General features: G+C 31.7%; 1 protein-coding gene across 1 annotated transcript; it reads right to left on the minus strand.

Moving 5' to 3' along the window:
* Positions 1-1,043: 1,043 nt before the first annotated feature.
* Positions 1,044-20,557, minus strand: LOC134725673 (nuclear protein localization protein 4 homolog). The gene is made up of 15 exons (XM_063589687.1): positions 20,413-20,557; positions 17,018-17,101; positions 15,456-15,568; positions 14,370-14,549; positions 13,681-13,729; positions 12,656-12,750; positions 10,234-10,357; positions 8,864-9,043; positions 8,165-8,326; positions 7,675-7,801; positions 7,059-7,219; positions 5,979-6,158; positions 5,188-5,304; positions 4,295-4,406; positions 1,044-3,696 (listed from the first exon to the last, which is right to left on the minus strand). The coding sequence occupies exons 1-15, from the start codon at positions 20,437-20,439 to the stop codon at positions 3,539-3,541; spliced, it is 1,869 nt and encodes a 622-aa protein (XP_063445757.1). The 5' UTR covers positions 20,440-20,557; the 3' UTR covers positions 1,044-3,538.
* Between the last annotated feature and the right edge of the window lie 31 nt (positions 20,558-20,588).

Here is a 20,588-nt window from a genome sequence, read left to right on the forward strand (position 1 = left end):
GTTGGTTTTCACAAAAATAGAACCATTTTTCTTAAATTTTGGAAAAAACGTTCCTGTCCAGGGAAAGGGACAAAAAATCCCCCACAGAACTCAATAATACCAGGTCATTTACATGTATGTAATCTGTGTTTTAAGGTATATATAAAAACTGCAGAAGGAATTGATAACACGAACCTGGTGATTGCTAAAAACATTACTAAGTTCAAAGTGGAAAAATTCATACCTGCATAATGTGTAGGAAAAAACTGGAGGAGTTTACACAAGTTAGGTACCAACATTTCCCTGCCATCATACCTGGTGACCCACCAGACAAATTATACTATCAGCCTACATTGGAATTTGTCCTAGTCATTTAAAAACAACTACATGCGAAATAGTCAAAAATAAATTAGCAGTATTATTTTTATTTCTGGTTTTTTTTATCTCAAAGTCACAGTGAAGCCTTCAACATAGATTAAATACTCTCTTCACAATTATTAAAGACAATAATAATTAGATACTGAAATCCAAGAGATAATGTCTAATTCTTTAATCAAAGTTGGTTCATCTTCCTGATTTTCTCAATTTGGTTGTTCTGATTCAGTTCCCTGGATAATAACATACAGTATGTTGCAGTTCTGTACTATCATAAGAGATGTACTTGTAACTGTAAATTGTTTGATATATTTACTTAGGATTGACAAAACTAGCAAGTTATTGCAATATTCCTACATAAACAAATCTTTAGTAATAACATCTGATGTTTAGAGATAAATCTGGAGAATGAAGTCTCTATGAGGATAGCCAACACTCAAGCCTTGCATTTACAAACTGCTTGATCTCATTGCTGAAGTATCTATTGGTTACAACATACAATCTTTCTTTGTTATGTATGATAGTATAGAATCATACTGTTTACTTTGGCAAAATAGTTACTACACATCCCTATAAACAGAATAGTATTCCATATGTTTGACTGAATATAATGACTTCGTTAATAGTTCCTACATCACATTGAATAAGATTGCTTTTAATAAATCACTAATAACACTAAGAACACAAAAGTCATTTAAATGTATTTATTAATTATCAGAATAAATAAGACATTGTGCACCAATATTCCTTTTGTCAGGCTGATAAACAAAAATATATAATTCATGTTAAAAATCTCAAGTCTTTTAAACACCAAAATTGTTATACTCATGCATTCCAAGCAAACTATATGTGACTTTGGACAAGAATCTTACTATGGGTTCATTGTTACTAGGGTACTTAATATTGTTGAGTTCAATGACATTACACAGGGCTTGTTAAGCTTTCTTTTTTCTACTTTTTATTCGATATATTTTGAGAATTACATAGACATGTACAATTCAAGCCAACAGGTACAATAAAAACTAATCAATCATTTTATTTCACACCCTCTCAAGCTAAGAACTTCCTTTTCTTGTCCTCTTTTGTTTTGTTTATAAAATGAAATGGTAAAAGAATTTAGTTGATTATCAGAAGATAAGAGTATATCTAATTAGCAATTAGTCATTTTTTTTTGGTAGCCAATGTAAATGGTCAATAACCAAATTGAACCCACAGTATTTTAGAACATTTTTTTATTTACTACATCCTCTTTCAACATGACTCCTTTTAGTTAAGGCTGTTCCTAAAAACAAACAAGATAAATATCCTCAATAACAGGACATAATTTATATTCTGCTTCCCCTATCTTTTCTGCATCCTATCTATTCTATCAACATTTCCTTAAATAGTAACACACCATAAATTACCAATAAGTTCAAACCCAAGAAAACCTTCACTTCACAGTGATTTTTTAGGAGAAAGTTATTTTAACAAATTTTGGTATATGGTTAATTTCAAATTTGATAAAAGTATGTGACACTGTTTATCAAATTTCAAAAGGTTACCAGGAAAACTTTCAAATATCTACTTTCTGTCGAGTTACTTTGATAATAAAGAAAGGTTCATAAAAGTAAAAATATCAAGGTCAACAGTTTGATATACAGTGTGTATTAATTTCACTCAATTTTTAAGCAACCTAAACCATAATTCTTTAATTTGTATGACATTTAAAATTAAAGATCGTTTGACATTTTAAAATTGATGATCGTTCTCGATAACTATCTAAATGCTTATCTAAGCATATATATCACTCGTGGCAGTCATGCATAGGCAGAAAGAATTTCTTTTACAAATAAGAATGAAGCCTTATTCAGAAGACAAGAAACCTAGCTAGAGGAACCAAAAAGTCAGTACTTTAAACAGCACCTGAAATCATTTTTTTTTTACCTCTCATCAAATTGTTCATACAATGTATATATATACTGAACAAAACAAAAAGACAGCCTTTTGAAAGAAATTTTAGCATTCCAAATTTGAACAACTCATATATTCCTAATTAACAAACTAACAAGCAGGAAAAAGTAACAAAAACCTCCAACATTTTCATAACCTTGTCAGATTTGTCAAAATAAAGAAGTAGTAAGAAGTTTTTGCGATTGTCAAATTTTGAGCATTCAGCAAACAATAGCTACAGCTCAAACATACATTTTTTTCTTCGCCATAATAATGGATTATTTGAAAGTTTGTATTCTGTTAGATCCCATAAATCTTAAATAAGTAATAATTTCTTGGAGAGCAATGGATATAGCAGTATTTGTACCTTATTTTCATCACTAAACATGATTCTTCACCAATGGTAAAGAATTAAAATTTAGTGGAATTTATACATATTTTCAACAAGGGCCTAACCTATCTGTAACATAAGTTCAGCTCCCAAAAGAATCAAAAAAGTTGTGGTCATTACCTACCAAGAAACACCACTCCATAATTAGGACCTACTATTCAAGGTGTTCTCATTATCTTGTGAAGATTGGTCCATCGTTAAGGTTTTTTTTATGTTTTTTCTTTATATAATTCTGTAGAAAGCAAAGCAGTAACACTTGATATAATATCTTCAAATGAAGCTATAAACATCCAAGTGTTTTTAAGGACAAATGCAAGTTAAGCCAAAGGTTGATGATAGTAAAATTAAATTATAATCATCAGACATAGGGTCACTTAAAAAAGACAATCTATAAAAAAAAAACAATAGAAAATCTATAAAATCAAATCAGGATATGACTTTTGTTGACTACAGATAATCTTTATTTACACTTTGACAATAAATTACTGAGGATTCTTTTATTTTCATGGGAACATATTCATACAAGCCAAAGAAAATAAACACTTTGCTGGAAAAATTTCATGGTTGACCTCTAGTCACCAAATCCCTAAAAATAGAAATCCCACAAATAATAATAAATCTACAGTACAGTGCAGATAACCACTAACCAGTAACTTATAATAAACAATTTTAATACACAGTACACTATAGCTGTCAAGGAGACCAGAAAAAAATCTACACCCCACATTCTATTCATTTGACTAACTATCAGGAAAGAAACTTTCAGATGACAAAATGCCACTGTTTTTCTGGTTTTCTTAGAATATTCTTTGACGGAAATAGCACTTTAAAGATTTCTCCTACTATGAATAATACTAATCGCTATTGCTTAGGAAGTGAACACATATCACAATGGTCTTTATCTGTTGTGTTTATAAATGTACAATGTGCACACGTCCAACTTGAGCCTATAGGAGGTAATGGTGCAGCCTTGGGTCCAACGTAAGATGATGATGGCCTTCCTGGCAGTGGGGTGGGAACTGAAAAATAGACAAATTCTTTGTTAATTTTCAATAATTGTGCACATGTTCACAAAGAGGCCATTTTGATGAACTTTGTATTATTGAATGAACTGCCATTTTTGGTTTATACCTAACAAATTTCTCAACAGACATGTGCCTGTCTCAGTCAGGGGTATGTAATTCAGTGGTTGTTGTTTGTTACATATTTGGTTTTTGTATATTAATTAGGCTGATAGTTTTCTAGTTTGAATAGTTTTACATTTTCAATTTGAGGACTTTTATAAATGACTATGTGCAGTGGCGGATGCAGGAATTTTCGAAAGGGGGGTGCTAGCCCAGGGCAAAGGGGGGGTGCAGGGGGGGGTGCAAAATTATCCCGATTCAAATGCATTGATCGGCCAAAATAAAGGGGGGGTGCGGACCCCCGGAACCCCCCCTCTGGATCCGCCACTGATGTGGTATGGGTTTTGCTCATTGTTTAGGCTGTACCCTGACCTATAGTTGTTAATTTTTGTGTCATTTGGTCTCTTATGGAGAGTTGTCTCATTGGCAATCATACCAAATCTTCTTTTTTTATGATATTCAATGATAACATGTTATTTTCTCATGAACTCACCATGTGCTGCCATCATTTCTTCCACTGTTGCCCATTCTTCTGTCTTTTTAAACTGATGAGCAAGTGTCTCATCATTATTTCGCACTGCATCCAGTAATATGCATATTTTTTCCTGAAAACCAATGAAATACTAATGACTATTACTTTTTAGTTAATTGTTTATTTATTTAAAGAGGACAGCCAAAAGCTAGAGGCTACATGTGGGTCTCCTCATATATCCACATGTTTTGGTTGTGTATTTCTAAGTTTCTAAGTTTGGAGTTATTAAAAGAATCTCTCCTAACATCCTAGAGTAAAGAACTTCATATTTTGTTTGCCGCTCAGACAGAAAAGGAGGGGGAGGTATTGTTTTCTGTTGCACTGTGTGTTCACTGTAGATCTGTATTACTTTTAGAAATGTATCGTTGAAGAATTTGATATGTTTTGGTCATGTTTCACGGAGAATTCCATATGCCCTATGATTGAATACATTCCATAATATATTTATTTCTTATAATCAAACTGAAAAGCAGAATTTAGGCTTTCCTTTTTTTTTTTTAAGGAAAGAACTCTTTTATTTTCTGTTTTTAAGAGATCTATCTTGCCAGACTTGCTGTTCATTACATTGCATCTCTTGATTTTGTTTTAAGCATCTGTAGAAATTATCTAAAATCTGGACTTATAAAACACAACAGCAAAACAAGGATATGATTCCATACATCACCATGCTGGGCTCATTATCTACATTTCCATGTTCAGAGAACATAGATTCTATTTCAAAACACTTATTAGACATATCTTTTGAGAAGTTCACTTCATGTTATGTGCATCCTTTCAATCTGTGTGACTTTCATGATTCAGATTTAAACTGTATCACAATAAAAAAATATTTGACAATTCATTTATAACTTTACCTTTAATGGTAATAGATCTGATGTGCTGAGATAAAGCAGTAAATGAAAGTTAGCCATAGCTTCTAAAAATCGGTTTGGTGGAAACTGTTGTAAATAGCTTGTCAATGCATTGAAATCCTGAAAAAGAATGAATGAAATTGGATCAAAAGAGACAAACTAAATCTAATTTTGATCCAAAAATAATCATGCTAAATTTCTATATGTTTAAGTCTAGGCCTGTTGAATATAGTTATGTTACCTAGAAAAATGTCAATCCTGCAATTTTTTCATATTAATAGATTTTATTTATATTCATTGTACTTTACAAATCTGTGAAATTCGATCTATAAAGAGAAGGAAGTGGTTTCTGAATGTTAATTACCTGTACTTGTAATCTCATTTTGCTACCTGAAGTGGTACTAATACAGTTTTACCTAGTTTCTACAGCAGCAATCTTTAAGCTGAAAACTTTTTTCAGGATAGTGCAAAATATGCTTTTAACTTTTACTGTGGATTCATTAATATTCGTTGGACACTAATTTTCATGGATTTTGTTGGAACATAGGAACCACGAATTAGAATGTTCAATGAATTACAAATTTCAAAATGAATGTATGTAGACTTTGCCAAAACCACAAACTTAAATGTCCATGAATATGCAGGTTTTCCTCAATTCATGAAAATTGGTACCCATTGTGTTTTTGCAGCTTATTGAATATCAACTCAAAATAAAAATTTGAATCTTGAACCTTGAATCTAGAGTCTCGTAATTAAACATTATAATTAAATTAAAGTCTTATTTTGTAACTTACATGTGGTTGTCCTAAAACATGTCTGTTCTCAACAGGAAAGGATGTGACTTCTGTATGGAGATGAGATCTAAATGTATACTGTGGTTCGACAGGGAATGCTGCTGGCATATCTAGTAAGAGATACTCCACAGGGAGAGGACGTGCAAGTTGTGTGACCTCATTTCCATAATTATCCTTCACCTGTTATAACAGTTATAATACAGTTACACTATGCTTCTAACAAATTTAGATTTAAAGTTAACTGACCTACTTATTGTATCACTACTTACTGTTGTTAACTTATTGTGACTTTTTTTTTTATAAAATCAATATACATGTTTCATATTAATTTTGCAAACAAGAGTAGAATATTGAAAGTACTGGATATGTCCCAAGTCAGGAGCCTGTAATTCAGTGGTTTTCGTTTGTTTATGTGTTACATATTTGTTTTTCGTTCATTTTTTTACTTAAATAAGGCCGTTAGTTTTCTCGTTTGAATTGTTTTACATTGTCTTATCGGGGCCTTTTATAGCTGACTATGCGGTATGGGGTTTGCTCATTGCTGAAGGCTGTACGGTGACCTATAGTTGTTAATGTTTGTGTCATTTTGGTCTTTTGTGGATAGTTCTCACATTGGCAATCATACCACATCTTCTTTTTTATATGTAACACATTTCATTGTATTAGCAGATGAAGCTTTTTGTCATATATACCGAAGCCAAGATTGTAGCTACAGAGAAAAAATAAACCCAAAGCTGGTCATATAGCTATGAGGGTGGTTATGCCTTGTTTATCACTGGCTTTCAAAAGTTTAAGTTTGCACATGCTCAAAATAGTCTGACTAGGTAAACTCATTTATCTTTACCTTCAAAGACAAATAGTTCAGTAAGAACTTGAATTTCTCCTAAAAAGATTTTTGCTGCTAATTCCAAAATTCTAGATTAATTTTCTAAGTCTGATTACTTCATAATTAACAAATAACCATTGGCTATGATATGTTTGATAATGAATTACTAATTATGATTGATTGTTGCTTAACATACAGTGGCAAATATTTCATTCATATTCAGGATGATAAATTACTATATTATAACAAGCTACCTTATAGAAGACATCAGGAACATACTGTGTTTCACTAGATTCCTTGACATAACCAAGTTCTGAAGCATCTATCGTTGGTATAAAACAATCATCCCTTACTAAAGCCATACACTGATCTGATACCTGGTATCCTTCAAAGTGGATCTGGTTTGTGTCATCACCTATTATATTCAATCGTTATAAGAAAGGTATCAAATTCCACAACATGGTTGTATGTGTTAGATCAGGGGCATTAAAAAGAGATATACAGTACTTATTTAAAAGAAAAAAAATCAGATAAAAGTGAATATGTTAAAATTTCCCTGAATACTTGAAACTGGATTAGAAAAAGAAAATCAAAATTTAATATCCATCTAATAACTAATAAGACTGAACATTATTAATAAAGTCATACAAATATTTCTTCTAATATAATGAATTGTTTTACACTGTCATTTTGGGGCTTTTTATAGCTGACTATGTGGTTTGGGCTTTGCTCATTGTTGAAAGCCGTAGAATGACCTATAGTTGTGAACTTTTGTGTCATTTGGTCTCTTGTGGAGAGTTGTCTCATTGGCAATCATACCACATCTTCTTTTTTTATATCAACCTGATGCAGATTAATAAACTTTCTTACCTGTGACAACAACTGTGACAAACTTTGAACCAAAATGCCCGTCAGGAGATAATTTACATGGATTGGGATGTTTGTTCTGAAAGTGAGCTGCCATGATACATTCTTCAGCACTCAGAAAATGAGAATTCTACAAGATATAACATTTTATGAGGGAACAATATAGACCCAATACATAAAGTTTATTGAAAAGCTCAACTAATTTGTAAATTAGCAATCTTACTTATATTTGCTCACATAATTCTGCTTGAGAGCCCTTTGACTTACTTGTCATTTTCATCAACAAGTATTAATTTGAAATATTGTTTGCTGCCTTAATTCTCTTTTATGACTAACAAATTCCCCAGCTAATTGTTAAGCAATTATTTGTATATATTGAAACTAAAAAATAGACTGTCAAATATTTCCTCCAGTTTCTAATTATAATAATTAGTTAAATTGCTAATGCAGTTAAATTGTCAGATGTACAGTATATACTCAGATATATCCTTACAATATTTCCCCTGAAATGTTTAACAGTTCCTTTGGATAAATCATCAGCTATCAGATCTGTAAATATCCATCCGATTTGTCGTATTCCCAGCCTCTCTGCCACTTTATTGACGTCATGTTCTAATACATCCTCTAATAACTCTATATGGCCTTTTGTATTGATCTGAAATAAGGCATACTTTCTTCACAAACTGTGCATTTATTATCATTGGTTGGATTCTAATTTTTATGTATTTAGTTAAATTTTCCATGAATAACACCAATCCATAGAAAAATGAATGTATGCAGACTAAAGTTACACCAAAAAATTCAAATATCAAAGTAAATGCAATTTTCCTCAATCACTGAAAAATTGGTATACACCAAAACAAATGAATACACAGTATTAAAGTATGAAAGGATATTTATTTTATAGATGAAATATGTAATTTTGGTGCTCTTTCTCTATAACACCATATTTCTCTCTTTTCATGATATTCCCTTATGCTTGATGTACTGTTATGTTTTTTAATCATACCCTCAATAGGCTATTTACTGGTTTCATAAATGAATGGCCATATTGATCTAATGATTCATTTGAGATTCAATACCCCAATTTCCTTCAAGCTTGAAAGAAATGGATTTATATACAAAAAAAAAAATCTTAAAAGTAAGAATATAAAGTATATTCAATAAATGACGAATAAGAAATTGACAATACCTGAGGAGGTTCATAAATAGCTGACACAGTAGCCTTAATTCCTAATGGTGTGTCTTTATGTGGTTCATATCTACCATACATAATACCAACTCTCTGATTGCCTGTACTTCTCCAGAAGTTGAGGAACCTATCAACAATGGATGGATTCTCAAACATGATGTAATCAACATGGCGAAATTTCTGAAATCAAAATGGCAGACAATTCATATTATAAATCAGTAAGAACAACATAGTTCCTAAAAATCAACAAAAATCACTAAAAGTCATGTTAAATAAAACCAGGTGCTCTGTAGGGCGCAGCTTTATACAACCGCAGAGGTCAACCCTGAAAAAGTTGGGGCAAGTATATGGATATGGACACAACATTCAAGCTTGATGCAGCTCTGAATTTGGATTGTTATAAAAATTTTGACATAATGTAGGTGTTTAACACAAAGTAAATGTGGTCAAAGATCTTACAAATCTATTGTCCAATACTGTGCAATTGAAGATTTCTTCTTGAAACTTTTCAAAAATCAAAATTTAAAAAACTTTGAAAAAAATTATGATTCTCTTCAAAAAAATGTAAATAAAAAATCCCCCTTTGGAGCAATAACCTCAAAACTCAATCCCAGCCTTTCCTTTATAGTATGGACCTTGTAGTACAATTTTAGAGATATCCATACACTTAAACACAAGTTATTGTCTGGAAACTAGCAATATGCTTCTTTTTGGCCCCTTTTCCCTACATGTTCTCCACAAATAACCTTAAACTCAATCCCAGCCCCCCCCCCCTTGTTATATGGAAAATTGTGGTACACTTTCAGAGAGATCCATACAATTACACACAAGATTTGTATGAAAATAAGAGAAAAATGCTTGTTTTAGGACCTTAATTCCTAAACTCTTTGCCTCATTACCACTTAAATGAATCCTAACCTTCTACTTGTGGTTTTAAACATTGTGGTACAATTTCAGAGCAATTGAAATACTCTACACAAGTTTTTATCCTGAAACGAGAAAAATACTGTTTTTGGGTCCATTTTGGGCCCGTAGATCCTAAACGGTTAGAATCACCATCCCCAAAATCAATCCCAACCTTTCTTTTGTGGTATTGAACCTTCTGATAAAATTTCATAAAGATCTATTCACATAAACTAAAGTTATTGTCCAGAAACCATTGTGTCTTAGAACGACCTAGACAAAGATGACAACCACGAAATCATACCATTATACGATCCCCAAAATTTTTAGAGGTCATGTAATAAATGATCAAGAATGTAATATTTGTCCTTATTAGATAATTAATTTTACTTCAGAAACATATAAGCATACCATAAATGGAAGTTAAACAAATCAGAATTTTTCTTTTCAGATACATTAGAACTTACCTGTCTATTGAGTGTAACTGCATTTGGTTGACATTTTGTACAGATTCCACCTGGCCATGGTGGATGCTCAGTACATCCTGGTTTGATTTTACAACTCAGATTCTCTAAATATGCAAATTTACCTCTAAAAAAAATAAATGTACATTGAAGAGCTAAAATGATGAAATTTGTTTACAAAACTTCTTATCATAGCTCTACTTCATTGATTCTACTTTACCCAGTCTTGCATTGCTTGGAGTTAATGCAGTTTTGCCTATTTTTCTAATTTTGGTAGATATTTTCCACATGAACTAATGTTCAAGGATTTTGAACATTAATCAACTGCTGTTATCTTTTATATAACTAACTAAAATGTGTGACGTTTACACTATATTTTTATTAACTGTTGAAAAATCAATAAACAGTAAATACATTTAAAATAAGGTTAAAAGATTAAATAACAGGAGAGTGTATCTAAGGACACCAATGCACCCTGGCTCAATATTTGCTATTCTCTAAGTCATAAAGGGTATAACTCTAGAACAGTAAGTGATTCACAACCTAAAATGGAAAACTGTCTGTGTGTTGCAGTTCTCAGAGGCGGATTTAGGGGGGGGGGGGGGGGGGGCAGGGAAAAAATTTGGTTGCTTATATAAGGAATCACTGAAGCGTGACAGAAGCGGGCCCCCTCTTAGGTCAGTCAGTGGGCCCCCACTTATGAAAATTTCTGGATCCCCCAATGGTACCTCACATTGTATATGAGTTTTATAAAATTTGGATGAGACAATTTAAAATTCAAGTGTAAAATCTGGAAAATATGCAATTTTCCAAGTAAAAAATGGACATAACTCTAGATTAATGACATACTGCCAAAATTTATATCTCTGTCTGTATCCTTTGTAAGAATTTCATATAATTTGGATGCGGCAAACTTAAGTCACGAGTGTGAAAACAAAAATTACTGCCATTCCAATTTATAAAGGGGCATAACGCTAGAACAGTAAGTGACCTATTGTCTGCCAGTTTTAGTTCTTAGTGTTGTGTTTTGAGTTTCAAAAAATAAATTGTATAAGGAAAACTTTAAGGTAGAGTGCCAAAACATAAATAGGATAGACAGATGGAAGGAAAGATGGATTGATAGGACAGACAGTAACCTATGATGCCATCATTGGCTATGGCCAATGCATGCACATTTTGAAAGCAAATTAAAGCCTCTAAATAAATCAATTGGGTTCCATCTTCTTTTACTAATAGAGGTGATAAAAATCTTCTTTTTCTAAAAGAGGTGATAGAAATATATAGTTTGATGAAACACAAAGTATATTATTTACAAGAACTGTCCAAAGAATCGTTCTAAGTTCTGCAAAGAAAATTTAATCCAGGTCAAGTTAACTTAAGGTAGATCATAAGTAAATGTTTTTTGAGACAGAATTTTCTTATAATTAGTCAAAATGAAGATTTTACTATGCTTTTTTCAAAAATGTAATAAAAAGTATGGGTCACCGTGTTATTTTTCAAGCTATGAGTCGTTGAAAATTGCCTTAATTTGGTTAGTTTGTTCATGGAAAAACACATAAGAGTGCATAAAAAAAGTTCTATGAGATAGAATTTTGAAATAAATTGTAAGAAGATAGGTTTCGTAATATGCTGTAAGAAAATAAAAAGAAAATATGGTGTCACCGAACTTGTTTTCTTGCCACAAGTAAAAATAAAAAATTTCCCTATTAGCCTAGTTTAAGTTTTGTACTAAAAGAGTTATCTCCCCTGAAATGGCTCATTTGCAAAAAATGATTTTAAAAACCAAAAAGATTGATATTTGTGAAAATATTTTGGATAATACAATAAATTAACAAGTTTTCATTATATAAATAATCAGTCCAACCATAAAATTGCAAATCTGTTTCCATATTTGCTGATATGGGCAAATAACTACACCGATTTTGTACTGTGATTGTACAATCCAAGATGGCGGTATACCATCAATCTACCTTAAGAATAGACTTCAAAATAAGGATAATTACCCTTTAAGACATTTATGTCCACTATTAATTTTCCATATGTGGATAATACATTCTTAAATTCTTGAAACATGTAATTCGAATGAATATTTAGGAGATAACTGTATTGTATTTTAAGCTCCGACGGCATCAATTGGGGATTTGATGGTCGCAAATTAAGTTTACTGGTGACTCGTCAGTCGGAGCTTAAAATACAATACTGTTATCTCCATTCTAATGAAACTGACAGAAAAAAACGTTAAAACATGAAATTAAAATCTGTCATGTGCCGTCAGCGCTTGCGCGTATGCCCCATAGCATCAATTATCAATTGATGCCATGTAAGAAAGTGACGTTATCCAATCAAAATGAACGTTACAAAAGTTGTTGCATGAGAATAATGAATCATAATTTCACTTTGAGAGTGTGTCAAACTAAATACATACTTATCCACACCACTGGTCAGTTTTCTGATGTAGGAATGAAATGCTAAGAACTTTATTGGTGGATCACAACTATTCAGGAACTCTTCGTCATATGGCTAAAATAATTAATAGTTTCATGATCAATATTCATTCAAAATAACTGTTTGTGCTTGCAATAAAACTATAGTATTTTAAATCTGTTTTTATTTTTTACTCTTTTTAAAACAAGTGAAACTGTAAGCTACTGCTCACTGATGATACCCCTGCTGCAAGTGGATAATATTAATAGTGTAAAAATATGCAAGTGTTCGGTAAACAGGAAGTTTTAGAGTGATGAATCTGAAAACGCATCACACTGTAAAGCTGACTTATATAAATCCTGAAGCCAAATTTCAGAAATCCTTGTATTGTAGTTACTGAGAAAAATGTGATGAAAATTTTCAACTTAGCTATCATGTGTAAAATCATACAAGTGTTTGGTAAACAGGAAGTTGTCAAGTGATCAATCTTAAAACGCATCACACGGTATAGCTGACTTAAATAAACCCTGAAACCAAATTTCAGAAATCCTTGTATTGTAGTTCCTGAGAAAAATTTGACGAAAAATATTCATGGTACGGACGGACTGACAGAGGTAAAACAGTATACCCCCCATTTTTATAAGCGGGGGTATAATAAAAACACATTTTTAATGATTGTTGCACCACTATAAACCAATGCATAACTTTAAAACTAAATGCAATGATTATATATCAGTGTTTAGTACTGTTATTTAATTTGAATCAGGAATGGGATTAAAATTACATGGTACACTTTAAATTTGCTTATTCATAAAATACTGCTTTATGCTGATTTTTAAACAAAGTACCGGGGAACCCCTGAAAGCTTGACTTTGCCAAATATGAAACACCCATGTTGGTCTTGATTACTTAAAATTACTTTTTATGTTTCAAAACCACCAATACCAAACATATTTTTGTGGTCACATCCCCTATATTGAGAGAAAAACGAAGGAACATTTGAACAAATCATTTATTTATCATTACCTCTAATGGTACACAGTGAAGACATTTTCCATGAGGCCCATGTCGGCACCTAAAAGGAAAATGATAATTTTAAAGTAAAAATAAAATATATAGAACTGGTACTCAACTGGTACAAACCAATGTATTATTACTGCTAAATGATAAAACATGGAACATGTAATTCAAAATTAAACAAATGTGCATTTTTTTAATCTTTCATAATGTAATTTTGAATGTAACACGTCTTCTGCTTGGCTGAGAGTGTTTTGTCTATCAGCTCATGAACAAAATTTTGTCATGTAACTGTGACCTCGTCAACTTTTTTTCATGATTTCCTTAGAAATAGAATTAAATTATAAGGAATGACTGTCATGAATATTCTGTCTATTTCAAATAACATAAAGATGTGTTGCACACTTTAAAATTATCACTTTCACAGGTTACTAAGTGTGCGCCACATTTTTTATGTTACATGTATTTCTTTATAGACAAAAAAAATATTACAGTCATTCCTAAACTAAATAAATTTGTGAAAATTCTTCAAGAAATCTACAGGCTGCTTGTATTTCTTATCTGGTTTTCCTGCATAAAATGTTATCATTTGTATTTTCAAGCATTGTACAGATATTCTTCTGTTGAATACACATAGCAGTCATGTCTTTGTCTACATTTGTAATAAACAAGACAAACATTATCTCAGCATTACTTACAACTGTTCATTTCTTTTCCTGTATATTTTTCCATCTTCTTTATCTAATATTTGGTCAACTTCATCTTCGACCACCCCTGGTGCAGAACTCCCTGGAGAAGGAGCCATATTGTCTGCCTGGAGAAGGTTTGATCCCAGATCTTTACCATCAGTTGGTAATAAATACAACATGTCACCATGTCTGGAATAAAGGTAAATAGATATTACAACATGTCACCATGCCTGGAATAAAGGTAAATAGATATGTATTCCAGATAGAAATCTAATGCATACGTTAATAAAACAAAACATCTGTTAAGCACATTTGTGTCTATATTCATAGGAATTATGAAAACTCTGATTAATAATAAAATTTGTAAGGGTTCCATAGAACCCATTGTTTCGCCTACTTTTGCTGTTAATTGTCCAAGTTTGGTAGAAATCCAGGATAGTTTAAGAAAGTTATTAAAATTTCAAATTTTTTTAACTACAGAGTGAATATTTGTGAACGCCGCCGCTGACAGAATCTCTATTTCTCTAACTTTTGTGCTATTTTCACATTTCCTTACCGTAGTGAGAAAAATATTTCTCATCTCTAGTGAAATATCTGTTCTCAGCAAATGATTGGTTGAAATTAAATTGTGACGTTAAATTTTCTTGGTTTTTTCTGAATTTTCTTATTGTAACATCATGAAAAAAGGTGCCCATGTCAAGAGAAACAGATTCCACCACTGTAACTTGTGTATTACGATATTTCTCCACTCTTAACAGTTAAATTTTAATTATTTAAAAAGCTCTGCAAGCCTTGCTCTTTGAATAATAAAATTTAACTGTCTTAAGTGGAGAAATATCGTAAAACCATTGTTGCAGTTCTGGAATCTATATGTCTCGCTTTTTCGACTAAAGTCAAAGGCTCAACAAAAAGCAATGGGCATAAGTACTTATCATTATAAGCCAGAAAAATGAAAACATTTTATTTCAAAGCAACACTTTAACATGGATGCATGTTGAATCCCTTCTTAGTCAAAAGCGTTATCCATATTGAATATATTACATGTATATATGTTAATCAACTCGAGATTAAGTATTAAAGTGCTATTAAACCTACTTAATTTTATATGAATCAATGGTTTTGGCTCTAGATGTTCTTATCCAGTCTTTTTTATCTCTATTTTTATAAATTCTCCAACCAGTATCTCCTAGTTGAAACTCATTCTGTATCTGTTGAAAAAGAAAATGTAATATCATCAAATTGTACTTTTTTTTACATTTATACAATACAGTGTTTATGATTAAGTTGCATTTTATAAAGCATTATTGCCATAAATAAGTGCAGCAATTCTTGTGTATGGGCACCTTTTGTTGTAATTTTATCACCTGACAAAAAGTCAAGCTGACATGAAAAGTCCTTTAGCTTGCAGTGAGCTGGAAGGTTTTTTTTACTATGGGCCCAGGGCCCCTCAAAAATAAATTCAATGGGCCATTTTAAAAAATAATGGGCAATGTTGTCAAATGAGTGGGCCATTTGAATTGACTTCTGTAAAAAAATAAAAAATATCATTATTTTTCCATGTTTTGGAATTGAGGTGTTGATACTAACCTTTATGATTTTAACTAATTAATATCATGGATATTGTTCCAGTGATTCTGTAATTTCAATGAATATACAATAACTTCTCCCAAAACGGACAATATTAAAGATAACCTTTATTTACAATGTTTAAACTGTTACTGTTGCCTTGGCTTGGTCATGTTCTGTTTTTTTTAAATATTAAATTTGGGTCTTCGTCGATACCATACTCATTCCAGACGTTCCGTATTAGAGGACATTTCAGGAACGTCCTCTGCACTTCTTGTATTATTATTATAACTTCATCATGATGACAAGAATGACAGTAGAGAGTACCATTAATTGATAGAACAAAACAATAATACGCTGAAGTCATGTTTACAAAATGTCAAAACGAGCCAAAGACCAAAAAATGACAAGGACAGTTAAGTGTCTTTTATGGAGTCAAAAACTATATTCTTAAAAATGCTTCAGGGGTTTTCAATCAAAATAATAGCAAGCTAAACTAAATTAAAAGACTATTATTAGAGTTTTAAATCTCGTCTGTAATAGCCAAATTTCACAAATGTAAAGTTGTTTATAAAAAATTATATCATGAATGATGGTTAATTACGTTTTTTGGGTTTTCAGTTAAACCGCATGGTTATATTATTACCATAGGAAAACACCCAAGACGTTAAACCGCATGGTTCTATTACCATAGGAAAACACCCGAGACGTCCTTAAAAATATATAGGTGCTCCTATGATTGGAGGAACATTATACAGTTGTGTACACAAACACATGGCGGCACGGAACACGATCGGAAATCTATTTGACGATATCTAAACGTTTCGAAACAATGTGAAAAATATCGTGCGCCACTTGGGCGCTTACATTTGTCACTCTTTGCACCATTTCTGGTGAATATGCGCTATAGGCGCAGGGCGCACGTCCTTCCCGATCACTGGCTTGTAAACATACAAATGAAGTGTAGACTTTAGAGTTTCATTGTTTTTGAAAATCCAGTTGAAAAAAATATAGTAACTTTCTTTGTTAAGAACATGCATTCTTATAATTTGGGGTAATATTTTATGCATTAAGTCTATATTTATACTGACCTTGTTTAAGAAGTCTGCGACAGACTCTGAGGGTTTAGCTTCTACTCTCTTTGTACCATGTTCAGGAGACTGAATACGAACAACCTACCACAAAAAGTAGAACTTATTTATCATAGTATGATATGATTGCACTGAAATTAAAGATCATGTGACTGTTCATTAACAACATTAGAGTACATGTAGTAATTTCAACCTTACATGCCTTACTTGATACAAAAAGAAAAGAGATTAAACATGTTAAACTGAATATAAAAGCAAAGACCTTTTTAAAACTTTTATTTCCATTTTGTAAAATGAAATGTTGAAAATATATATTTAAATAAAGCATTTCAGTTTAAGTTTCAATACATGGTTTGTATACAAGCAGTCAGAGCTCAGACATAAATAAGTCTGAATCTGCTTTTGACTCATAGAGGTCTAAATATGTAAGTTTTAGGATTTGTCTCCCTTTAATGTAACACAAAATATGACTTGAATAAGTCCAATATTGTTAAACAATAAATAATTGACCAGAATCAAAAAGTTGCAAATATCGACTCCTGCAAGTCAATAAGTGATCAAAATTGGTTAACTTCAAGACCCACGCATATTTATAAGGAGGTCATGCATCTAAATCAAATAATGACATCATTGAAAGTCAATGCTTTGTCTTCTAAAGAAAAATATGAATGAGAGTCTAAAAAATCGGAGATAATGTTAATTAACCTTACAATGCAACCACCTGGAATCACACTTAATGAGGTAAAACATCTGTGTTTAGTAGGGATGTTCAATTAGATAATTAAATATAGATAGCTCAAGTCCTTTTGAACTCTCATACAGGTTTTTGCTGTCATAGGTGGTGTAGTTTGGCCACAAAGTAACATTAAGTTTTTTCACCAACATGAATAGACCTAAACAAGTCTGTCATTTTCTGACTTAGGAAAGTCTAAAATTGAAACTACATTTTTATAATAAATACATGTTTGGACTTATTTAAGTCAAAAACAAAAATCTACTTGTTTATGTCTGAGCTCTGACTGACAAGTAGGAAGAAATGCTAATAAATTCAATAAATTCATAAAATTGCATAAAATCATAATGGATTCATACATGTTGACAAAATATAAATAATAACCCTTACACCAAAAGTTTTTTACAAAAGGAGTGTTTTGTGTTCATCTAAGAGCTGGAAAGAACTTTAAATGGCAATTAGGGCATTATGCCATGTAAATATTCTGCAATGAACATGATGAAGTCAAAATGTGCATTATAATTACATTTGCCTGGTTTGTATTTTGTTGTAAAAGGACTTGCCTATAGACCAAGGCTTCCAAAATTTTTCTGAGCCAGCCGGACATTTTATATCTGATCCAAATTTTAATCCCTAAGACTAAGTCACAAAAGGCAATTGGGTAATCAGATGGCCATCCCAATGATTGACATTAGATTAAAAACGATATTAAACTTTACTTAGATATGAATTTTTTGTTCTGACATAAACTGATAAAATTGGCGTTGCATCATTCAAAGTGTGCATATCAGCATGCTCATATCTGCATTAGACTCTTTATTTGTGCAAAATGACGTTGTCTAGAACTTTATTTTCGTTTTTAAAGTCACATTTTTCAAAACCGGATGTTGACTTGACAATGGTAAAACATGGACCATAAACGGATACGAAAAATCCGTGTACGTTTACATAGCACGACTGAGCGAAGAAGCTCCTTCCACGTTATTTCTTCAACAAAATACTTGAAATGAACGTTAGATACAGGAATCAATGATAATTTTAGCATTTTTGAAGAAATGTAGGATGCATAATTGAATTTCCCACCTGTGCACATGCGCACATGTGTTCTTGTTCATACAACGTAGTTCTGATGATTTTTCATGTAAAACCTTTTTAAATGGTTCATCAAATCAAGTTTATAAATGTATTTATTAAAAATTTGATCTTTTAGACTAAATCAATAAGATACAATCCGCTGAAATGTAGGAAAATAATTGTGAATGGACCGATTAATTTATAAGATGTCCGGTACTGAAAATAGTTTACCTGTCACCTGAACAGCTGAACAGGTAGTTTTCAGCTGTCCAGCAACTAATTAGCCTTGATTAAAATTAGAGGGTATTGAAGTAGGGGTTGTTTTGATAGTAATTAATCATCATGTCACTTTTATGACAGGAAATGTATGGCTGTTAAAGGCAAAAGGTTGGGTCTAAAAGATCGTGAATTTAAATATGTTAAAATGACCGAAAAAGCCTATGAAACTAAAAAGTAGATGACCGTTTCATGCTTTGCCCAGCCGGACTTTTACCGGACATTATACAAATGACCGGCATATATGACCGTTTTGGAAGCCTTGCTATAGACAACGCTTTTATAATGCCATAACCAAATTGTATCTTGAGACATTATACCTGCCAACTGTCACTATTTGCTGGGGATACAACTTATCGCTATTTACATTGTAGTCCATTCCGGGAAAAACAGTCATTTATACAACTTCCTGTTTGGGTCAACGGCCGAAAAATGGAGGTCATCAGTAGTGAGCTGAGGGAGAACAAACTTTAGAAAGTGATCATCAAGAAACTTTGATATGTTATCATATGTATGATCTACTTTTTTTCGAAATTAAAATTGAAGTTTCAAAATATTTTGTTTGAAGTATTTACGGTAGTTTAAACAGGTCTCATTAAAAAGTATCATACATGGTGAATTGTTTAAACAGGGTCCCAGATAGCTTCAACTGGATGAAAAAGTTGTGTAATTTAAGAACTTATCCGGAATGGAATAAATAGCGATTAGGTGTATTTCCCCCATGGAGGCTCCCAAATATAAATTTTGAAAGAGCAATTTTGTCCACAATTTTAGACAAAACAGTTAATTCTGTTGGCAGGTATAGACATACCATATATGAAGGGCAATATAAATATTTTCCCAGTCATAATTCTAAACGTATAAATTAATTATAAACCTTATTACAATCATACTAATCATTAATAACCAGTTATTCTGTTATTCTACTGATTTCAACTATGTTGTATTGTACTTTTTTTGTAATTACAATGATTATTCTGCTAAGTAATGGGCGCTGTGATTGGCACAATAAAATATCTTGTATACAGAATTTTGACGGATCCAGTTTCAGTTTCTAGGAATCATATTTTAGAAAAAAAAAACTACAACACTGCACTGTCACCATTACAACCTATCACATTTGTTTCACAAACATAGCATATGATATATTCCATTGTGATGTGATAACATACCAATGACAATATTTTTTCTGGATTTAAAAAATAGCATTTATAAACGGATTTAATCATAAAAATGTATAAATATCTGAATTGGTATTTACAGCCCTATAAATGGTGTCTCTATTGTTTTCATAACATCGTGCTTGACTTACAATCGGCTTATACTTGGAACTAGCCATTTTTGTTGTGTATTTCAAAGGAATACTTTTGAAAATGAAAATATTAGTAATTTTCTACAAATAACTATTAGCAGACAGCTGACTTGCAAAAGCTGATTTTATGCGTCAGCGTTAGCAAAACGCTTAATAGCTTAATTCATTAATCAGAA

This window comes from Mytilus trossulus, chromosome 7, assembly GCF_036588685.1.
Source record: "Mytilus trossulus isolate FHL-02 chromosome 7, PNRI_Mtr1.1.1.hap1, whole genome shotgun sequence".
Lineage (NCBI taxonomy): Eukaryota > Metazoa > Mollusca > Bivalvia > Mytilida > Mytilidae > Mytilus > Mytilus trossulus.

Excerpts from the sequence above, each read along its gene's own strand:
- LOC134725673 (XM_063589687.1), bottom strand. The coding sequence starts at position 20,439 with ATGGCTAGTTCCAAGTATAAGCCGATT. Across the intron at positions 8,327-8,863 it reads CTATTTATGAACCTCCTCAG|ATCAATACAAAAGGCCATAT; the intron begins GTATTGTCAATT and ends GCCTTATTTCAG. Across the intron at positions 3,697-4,294 it reads AGAAATGATGGCAGCACATG|TTCCCACCCCACTGCCAGGA; the intron begins GTGAGTTCATGA and ends TCTATTTTTCAG.